General features: G+C 44.3%; 1 protein-coding gene across 2 annotated transcripts in view; it reads left to right on the forward strand.

The window, feature by feature from the left end:
• Positions 1 to 6330, forward strand: part of LOC135572613 (isocitrate dehydrogenase [NAD] subunit gamma, mitochondrial-like) — a 50402-nt gene extending 44072 nt beyond the window's left edge. The window contains exons 6-10 of one of the 2 annotated variants that reach the window (XM_065021030.1): positions 2208 to 2341; positions 2582 to 2684; positions 3407 to 3553; positions 5686 to 5841; positions 6058 to 6330. In XM_065021030.1, the coding sequence (XP_064877102.1) occupies positions 2208 to 2341; positions 2582 to 2684; positions 3407 to 3553; positions 5686 to 5841; positions 6058 to 6159 (642 nt within the window). In that variant the 3' untranslated portion in view covers positions 6160 to 6330. The remainder of the gene's footprint in view (positions 1 to 2207; positions 2342 to 2581; positions 2685 to 3406; positions 3554 to 5685; positions 5842 to 6057) is intronic. The other variant, XM_065021031.1, reaches the window with a different exon arrangement.
• Positions 6331 to 10250: the final 3920 nt, after the last annotated feature.

Below are 10250 nucleotides of genomic sequence, written 5' to 3' on the forward strand. Positions count from 1 at the left end.
CTAACCCTCGCAAGGCTGCCGGCCCTGACGGCATCCCTAGCCACGTCCTCAGAGCATGCGCAAACCAGCTGGCTGGTGTGTTTACGGACATATTCAATCAATCCTTATCCCAGTCTGCTGTTCCCACATGCATCAAGAGGGCCACCATGGTTCCTGTTCCCAAGAAAGCTAACTGAGCTAAATGACTATCGCCCCGTAGCACTCACCTCCGTCATCATGAAGTGCTTAGTCCACAGACGATGCAATCTCAACCACACTGCACACTGCCCTAACCCACCTGGACAAGAGGAATACCTATGTGAGAATGCTGTTCATCGACTACAGCTCGGCATTCAACACCATAGTACCCTCCAAGCTCGTCATCAAGCTCGAGACCCTGGGTCTCGACCCCGACCTGTGCGACTGGGTACTGGACTTCCTGACGGGCCGCCCCCAGGTGGTGAGGGTAGGCAACAACATCTCCTCCCCGCTGATCCTCAACACGGGGGCCCCACAAGGGTGCGTTCTGAGCCCTCTCCTGTACTCCCTGTTCACCCACGACTGCGTGGCCACGCACGCCTCCAACTCAATCATCAAGTTTGCGGACGACACAACAGTGATAGGCTTGATTACCAACAACGACGAGACGGCCTACAGGGAGGAGGTGAGGGCCCTCGGAGTGTGGTGTCAGGAAAATAACCTCACACTCAACGTCAACAAAACTAAGGAGATGATTGTGGACTTCAGGAAACAGCAGAGGAACACCCCACTATCCACATCGATGGAACAGTAGTGGAGAGGGTAGCAAGTTTTAAGTTCCTCGGCATACACATCACAGACAAACTGAATTGGTCCACTCACACTGACAGCGTCGTGAAGAAGGCGCAGCAGCGCCTCTTCAACCTCAGGAGGCTGAAGAAATTCGGCCTGTCACCAAAAGCACTCACAAACTTCTACAGATGCACAATCGAGAGCATCCTGGCGGGCTGTATCACCGCCTGGTACGGCAACTGCTCCGCCCTCAACCGTAAGGCTCTCCAGAGGGTAGTGAGGTCTGCACAACGCATCACCGGGGCAAACTACCTGCCCTCCAGGACACCTACACCACCCGATGTTACAGGAAGGCCATAAAGATCATCAAGGACATCAACCACCCGAACCACTGCCTGTTCACCCCGCTATCATCCAGAAGGCGAGGTCAGTACAGGTGCATCAAAGCTGGGACCGAGAGACTGAAAAACAGCTTCTATCTCAAGGCCATCAGACTGTTAAACAGCCACCACTAACATTGAGTGGCTGCTGCCAACACACTGTCATTGACACTGACCCAACTCCAGCCACTTTAATAATGGGAATTGATGGGAAATGATGTAAATATATCACTAGCCACTTTAAACAATGCTACCTTATATAATGTTACTTACCCTACATTATTCATCTCATATGCATACATATATACTGTACTCTACATCATCGACTGCATCCTTATGTAATACATGTATCACTAGCCACTTTAACTATGCCACTTTGTTTACTTTGTCTACATACTCATCTCATATGTATATACTGTACTCGATACCATCTACTGTATGCTGCTCTGTACCATCACTCATTCATATATCCTTATGTACATATTCTTTATCCCCTTACACTGTGTATAAGACAGTAGTTTTAGAATTGTTAGTTAGATTACTTGTTGGTTATCACTGCATTGTCGGAACTAAAAGCACAAGCATTTCGCTACACTCGCATTAACATCTGCTAACCATGTGTATGTGACAAATAAAATTTGATTTGATTTGGAGGCTATATACAGGGGGTACCGGTACAGAGTCAATGTGGAGGCTATATACAGGGGGTACCGGTACAGAGTCAATGTGGAGACTATATACAGGGGGTACCGGTACAGAGTCAATGTGGAGGCTATATACAGGGGACAATCTGACAAGGCTCTGAATTTAGGAACTCCAAGAGCACTCTGACTCTCCAGTGAATTTAGGAACTCCTAGAGCACTCTGACTCTCCAGTGAATTTAGGAACTCCTAGAGCACTCTGACTCTCCAGTGAATTTAGGTACACACCCATAGTGTGACTCTTTCTCTGGGGTGTGACTCTCTCTCTCTGTCTCCTCTATGTAGAGTGTGTCTGGGGTGTGACTCTCTCTCTGTCTCCTCTATGTAGAGTGTGTCTGGGGTGTGACTCTCTCTCTCTCTGTCTCCTCTATGTAGAGTGTGTCTGGGGTGGTGGAGTGTCTGAAGATCATCACGAGGACCAACTCTCTGAGGATTGCTGACTATGCTTTCAGACTGGCCAGGGAGAGAGGTCGTCGTAGGGTCACCGCTGTCCACAAGGCCAACATCATGTCAGTGATACTCAGTAAATGTGCATGTTAGTTAATTAGTTAGTTAGTTTGTTAATGCGTTAGTTAGCTAGTTAGTTAATTCATTAGTTAACTAGTTAGTTAATCAGTTGGTTAGCTTGGTATAAAACAGTGCTTCTTAGTGTGTTTGATTGAATCTGTGTGTGTGTGTTTTGTATTCATTTGCTGTCTGATGATAAATCTGTGTGTGTGTGTGTGTGTGTGTGTGTGTGTGTTTAACAGGAAGCTAGGTGATGGTCTGTTCCTACAGTGTTGTAAGGAGGTTGCGGCGGGTTATCAAGACATCGCCTTCGATGCCATGATTGTGGACAACACCACCATGCAGGTATACTAAATACTTTTAGAAAAAAGGGTTTGAAAAGGGTTTGAAAAGGGTTTGAAAAGGGTTTGAAAAGGGTTTGAAAAGGGTTTGTCGGCTGTTCCCATAGGATAACACATTTTTGGTTCCACCCTCTGTGGAAAGGGTTTCGACATTGAACCCAAAAGGTTCTACTTGGAACCGAAAAGGGTTCTTCAAAGGGTTCTCCTATGGGGACAGACGAAAAACTATTTTAGGTTCTAGACACCACCATGCAGGTAACCATAGCAACATCACTACTACACCATGCAGGTAACCATTGCAGTATCACTACTACACCTTGCAGGTAGCCATAGCAACATAGCTACTACACCATGCAAGTAACCATAGCAACATCACCACGACACCTTGCAGGTGACCATAGCAACATCACTACTACATTTACATTTAAGTCATTTAGCAGACGCTCTTATCCAGAGCGACTTATAAATTGGTGCTAACTATAGCAACATCACTACTACAACTTGCAGGTAACCATAGCAGCATCACTACTACACCTTTCAGGTAACCATAGCAATATCACTACGACACCGTGTAGGTAACCATAGCAGCATTACTACTACACCGTGCAAGTATCCATAGCAACATCACTACTACATAATCAAATTGGATAATAAATAGTGTGTGTGTGTGTGTGTGTGTGTGTGTGTGTGTGTGTGTGTGTGTGGTGTGTGTGTGTGTGTGTGTAGCTGGTGTCAAAGCCGCAGCAGTTTGACGTGATGGTGATGCCTAATCTCTATGGTAATGTGGTGAGCAACGTGTGTGCTGGTCTGGTGGGGGGGCCGGGACTCGTTCCAGGAGCCAACTACGGGACGGACTACGCTGTGTTCGAGTGTGTATGTACACAGGGGGTGTGGGTAGATGGGGCTGTGGATAGCTGGGGGTGTGGATAGCTGGGGGTGTGGATAGCTGGGGTGTGGGTGTAGCTTGGGCTGTGGATAGCTGGGGTGTGGATAGTTGGGAGGGGGGTGTAGCTGGGGGTGTGGATAGCTGGGGGTGTGGCTATAGCTGGGAGGGGGGTGTAGCTGGGGGTGTGGATAGCTGGGGGTGAGGATAGCTGGGGTGTGGGTGTAGCTTGGGGTGTGGATAGCTGGGGTGTGGCTGTAGCTGGGAGGGGGTGTAGCTTGGGGTGTGGATAGCTGGGGGTGTGGATAGCTGGGGGTGTGTGTAGCTGGGGGTGTCTGTAGCTGGGGGTGTGGATAGCTGGGGGTGTGGATAGCTGGGGGTGAGGATAGCTGAGGGTGTATATAGCTGAGGGTGTATATAGCTGAGGGTGTAGATAGCTGAGGGTGTAGATAGCTGAGAGTGTGGATAGCTGGGGGTGAGGTTAGCTGGGGGTGAGGATAGCTGGGGGTGAGGTTAGCTGGGGGTGAGGAGAGCTGAGGGTGTAGATAGCTGAGGGTGTAGATAGCTGGTGGTGTAGATAGCTGGTGGTGTAGATAGCTGGGGGTGTGTGTAACTGGGGTGTGAGGATAGCTGGGGGTGAGGATAGCTGAGGGTGTAGGTAGCTGAGGGTGTAGATAGCTGGGGGTGTAGATAGCTGGGGGTGTAGATAGCTGGTGGTGTAGATAGCTGGGGGTGAGAATAGCTGGGGGTGAGGATAGCTGGGGGTGAGGATAGCTGAGGGGTGGATAGCTGGGGGTGTGGATAGCTGGGGGTGTGGATAGCTGGGGGTGTGGATAGCTGGGGGTGTGGATAGCTGCGGGTGTGGATAGCTGCGGGTGTGGATAGCTGGGGGTGTGGATAGCTGAGGGGTGTGTAACTGGGGGTGTGTAAAGCTGGGGGTGTGGATAGCTGGGGGTGTGTGTAACTGGGGGTGTGGATAGCTGGGGTGTGGATAGCTTAGCTGGGGGTGTGGATAGCTTAGCTGGGGGTGTGTGTAACTGGGGGTGTGGATAGCTGGGGGTGTGTGTAACTGGGGGTGTGGATAGCTGGGGGTGTGTGTAACTGGGGGTGTGGATAGCTGGGGGTGTGGATAGCTGGGGGTGTGGATAGCTGGGGTGTGTGTAACTGGGGGTGTGGATAGCTGGGGGTGTGGATAGCTGGGGGTGTGGATAGCTGGGGGGTGTAACTGGGGGTGTGGATAGCTGGGGGTGTGTGTAACTGGGGGTGTGGATAGCTGGGGGTGTGGATAGCTGGGGGTGTGTGTAACTGGGGGTGTGGATAGCTGGGGTGTGGATAGCTGGGGGTGTGAATAGCTGGGGGTGTGGATAGCTGGGGGGTGTGGATAGCTGGGGGTGTGTGTAACTGGGGGTGTGGATAGCTGGGAGTGTGGATAGCTGGGGGTGTGTGTAACTGGGGTGAGGATAGCTTAGCTGGGGGTGTGGATAGCTTAGCTGGGGTGTGGATAGCTGGGGATGTGTGTAACTGGGGGTGTGGATAGCTGGGGGTGTGGATAGCTGGGGTGTGGATAGCTGGGGTGTGGATAGCTGGGGTGTGGATAGCTGGGGGTGTGGATAGCTGGGGTGTGGATAGCTGGGGTGTGGATAGCTGGGGGTGTGGATAGCTGGGGGTGTGGATAGCTGGGGGTGTGTGTAACTGGGGGTGAGGATAGTTGGGGGTGTGTGTAACTGGGGGTGTGGATAGCTGGGGGTGTGTGTAACTGGGGTGTGGATAGCTGGGGGTGTGGAGAGCTGGGGGTGTGGATAGCTGGGGTGTGGATAGCTGGGGGTGTGGATAACTGGGGGTGTGTGTAACTGGGGGTGTGTGTAACTGGGGGTGTGTGTAACTGGGGGTGTGGATAACTGGGGGTGTGTGTAACTGGGGGTGTGGATAGCTGGGGGTGTGGATAGCTGGGGGTGTGGATAGCTGAGGGTGTAGATAGCTGGGGGTGTGGATAACTGGGGGTGTAGATAGCTGGGGGTGTGGATAGCTGGGGGTGTGGATAGCTGGGGGTGTGTGTAACTGGGGGTGTGGATAGCTGGGGGTGTGTGTAACTGGGGGTGTGGATAATGTGTGTGTGTTGCAGGGCACCAGGAACACAGGGAAGAGCATAGCAAATGGTAACATAGCCAACCCTACAGCCATGTTACTCGCTTCCTGTCTGCTTCTGGACCATCTGAGGCTACATGCATACGCCACCATGATACGACGGGCTGTCATCGCTACTGTTACTGAGACACGGGTAACACACGCAGGCTGTTGCATAGTGATTTCTTCCATTCTCAATTTAATTCAAAGGGCTTTATTGGCATTGGAAACATTTGTTTACATTGTCAAGGGAAGAGCAAAAGTGAAGAAAAAAAGAAACAAAAAGAACAGTAAAGTTGTTAAAAAATATATATATACTCTCTCTCTCTCCCTCTCTCACTCTCTCTCTCTCTCTGTCCTCTCTCTCTAGCTCCATACAGCTGATTTGGGAGGTCAGGGGTCAACCTCTGATGTGGTCCATTCCATCATGAAGGAGATACAGAGCACTGGACCCCTAACACAGAACATCTAAATATTTATTTCACTTATGACTGTAGCCTACCCTATAATTATGACCCTATGACCCTATAATTATGACCCTATGACCCTATAATTATGACCCTATAATTATGACCCTATGACCCTATAATTATGACCCTATAATTATGACCCTATGACCCTATAATTATGACCCTATAATTATGACCCTATGACCCTATAATTATGACCCTATAATTATGACCCTATGACCCTATAATTATGACCCTATAATTATGACCCTATGACCCTATAATTATGACCCTATAATTATGACCCTATGATTATGACCCTATAATTATGACCCTATGACCCTATAATTATGACCCTATAATTATGACCCTATGACCCTATAATTATGACCCTATAATTATGACTCTATAATTATGACCCTATGATTATGACCCTATGATTATGACCCTATAATTATGACCCTATAATTATGACCCTATGACCCTATAATTATAACCCTATGATTATGACCCTATAATTATGACCCTATAATTATGACCCTATAATTATGACCCTATAATTATGACCCTATGACCCTATAATTATGACCCTATAATTATGACCCTATGATTATGACCCTATAATTATGATCCTATAATTATGACCCTATAATTATGATCCTATAATTATGACCCTATAATTATGACCCTATGACCCTATAATTATGACCCTATAATTATGACCCTATAATTATGACCCTATAATTATGACCCTATGACCCTATAATTATGACCCTATAATTATGACCCTATGACCCTATAATTATGACCCTATAATTATGACCCTATAATTATGACCCTATGACCCTATAATTATAACCCTATGATTATGACCCTATAATTATGACCCTATAATTATGACCCTATGACCCTATAATTATGACCCTATAATTATGACCCTATGACCCTATAATTATGACCCTATAATTATGACTCTATAATTATGACCCTATAATTATGACCCTATGATTATGACCCTATAATTATGACCCTATAATTATGACCCTATAATTATGACCCTATGACCCTATAATTATAACCCTATGATTATGACCCTATAATTATGACCCTATAATTATGACCCTATAATTATGACCCTATAATTATGACCCTATGACCCTATAATTATGACCCTATGACCCTATAATTATGACCCTATAATTATGACCCTATGACCCTATAATTATGACCCTATAATTATGACCCTATAATTATGACCCTATAATTATGACCCTATGACCCTATAATTATGACCCTATAATTATGACCCTATAACCCTATAATTATGACCCTACGACCCTATAATTATGACTCTATAATTATGACCCTATAATTATGACCCTATGATTATGACCCTATAATTATGACCCTATAATTATGACCCTATAATTATGACCCTATGACCCTATAATTATGACCCTATGACCCTATAATTATGACCCTATAATTATGACCCTATAATTATGACCCTATGACCCTATAATTATGACCCTATAATTATGACCCTATGACCCTATAATTATGACCCTATGACCCTATAATTATGACCCTATGATTATGACCCTATAATTATGACCCTATGACCCTATAATTATGACCCTATAATTATGACCCTATGATTATGACCCTATAATTATGACCCTATAATTATGACCCTATAATTATGACCCTATGACCCTATAATTATGACCCTACGACCCTATAATTATGACCCTATAATTATGACCCTATGACCCTATAATTATGACCCTATAATTATGACCCTATAATTATGACCCTATAATTATGACCCTATAATTATGATCCTATAATTATGACCCTATAATTTTGACCCTATGACCCTATAATTATGACCCTATGACCCTATAATTATGACCCTATAATTATGACCCTATAATTATGACCCTATAATTATGACCCTATGACCCTATAATTATGACCCTATGACCCTATAATTATGACCCTATGATTATGACCCTATAATTATGACCCTATGACCCTATAATTATGACCCTATAATTATGACCCTATAATTATGACCCTATGATTATGACCCTATAATTATGACCCTATAATTATGACCCTATAATTATGACCCTATGACCCTATAATTATGACCCTACGACCCTATAATTATGACCCTATAATTATGACCCTATAATTATGACCCTATGACCCTATAATTATGACCCTATGATTATGACCCTATAATTATGACCCTATAATTATGACCCTATGACCCTATAATTATGACCCTATAATTATGACCCTATAATTATGACCCTATGACCCTATAATTATGACCCTATAATTATGACCCTATGACCCTATAATTATGACCCTATGATTATGACCCTATAATTATGACCCTATAACCCTATAATTATGACCCTATGATTATGACCCTATAATTATGACCCTATGACCCTATGATTATGACCCTATAATTATGACCCTATAATTATGACCCTATGAGGGTCATAGCATGGACTTGTAGTTGACCTGGAGCCAGTGGGTCTGGCGATGAATATGTAGCGAGGGCCAGCCGACTAGAGCCTACAGGTCGCAGTGGTGGGTGGTATAAGGTGCTTTGGTGACAAAACGGATGGCACTATGATAGACTGCATCCAGTTTGCTGAGTAGAGTATCGGAAGCTATTTTGCAGATGACATCGCCGAAGTCGAGGATCGGTAGGATAGTCAGTTTTACTAGGGTAAGTTTGGCAGACACTGCAGATTTAGCAGGTTTTCCTACTTACAAAGCATGTAGAGGTCTGTAATTTTTTATCATAGGTAGACTTCAACTGTGAGAGACGGAATCTAAAACAAAAATCCAGAAAATCACATTGTATGATTTTTAAGTAATTAATTAGCATTTTATGCCATGACATACAGTAAGTATTTGATCACCTACCGGTATACATACCGGTATACATACACAATATTTTGTACTGATGAATACACATTTGGGGAATGTATCTACACACTTTTAGAAGTACTGAAGTCCTTTATATCTATGTGGTTAGTTAATATAGTTTGACGTTTTAAAGTTAATTGATGAAGTGTTTATTTGACTTATAAACTAGTTGTAATCTACTCTGTGTTGATTTTTTTTTAAAGATCAATATTGTTAAGATTTCAAATAATAAATGATATTAAATTCATTTATTCATTGTCCCCTCAACAATTATGCCTACTTCCATTCCTTCCTGTCTTCCTGTAGTTGATGACACTTTGCTTCTTGAAAGTACAATATCTTGGAAACTTGACTGCTGACATACAAAACATTTTGGGATTTTATCTATCAACAGCGGACTCATTTTTTTAAATACCAAAAGAAAATGTTTTAGTGGAATTTGGGGGTGGAGCTCAATATACAATATATTTCCTGTTTCCTGTTTTATTTAGACAGGGAGTCAATGCTTAGACTAAGGTCTCTTAATTTTGACAGGGATTCAATGGTGAGCGCCGAGAAGACGATCAAACTTGAGTATCTAGAGGAAGTAAAAGTCGTAACAAGGTATGTCAATTGACTCCCTGTCTCTTTATTTAGACAGGGAGTCAATGCTGAGACCAAGGTCTCTTTATTTAGACAGAGAGTCAATGCTGAGACCAAGGTCTCTTTATTTAGACAGGGAGTCAATGCTGAGACCAAGGTCTCTTTATTTAGACAGAGAGTCAATGCTGAGACCAAGGTATCTTTATTTTGACAGGAAGTCAAGATCTCTTTATTTTGACAGGAAGTCAATGCTGAGACCAAGGTATCTTTATTTAGACAGGGAGTCAATGCTGAGACCAAGGTATATTTATTTAGACAGGGAGTCAATGCTGAGACCAAGGTTTATTTATTTAGACAGGGAGTCAATGCTGAGACCAAGGTCTATTTATTTAGACAGGGAGTCAATGCTGAGAACAAGGTCTCTTTATTTAGACAGGGAGTCAATGCTGAGACCAAGGTCTCTTTATTTAGACAGAGAGTCAATGCTGAGACCAAGGTATCTTTATTTTGACAGGAAGTCAAGATCTCTTTATTTTGACAGGAAGTCAATGCTGAGACCAAGGTATCTTTATTTAGA

Source organism: Oncorhynchus nerka, linkage group LG7, assembly GCF_034236695.1.
Source record: "Oncorhynchus nerka isolate Pitt River linkage group LG7, Oner_Uvic_2.0, whole genome shotgun sequence".
NCBI classification, from domain to species: Eukaryota; Metazoa; Chordata; class Actinopteri; order Salmoniformes; family Salmonidae; genus Oncorhynchus; species Oncorhynchus nerka.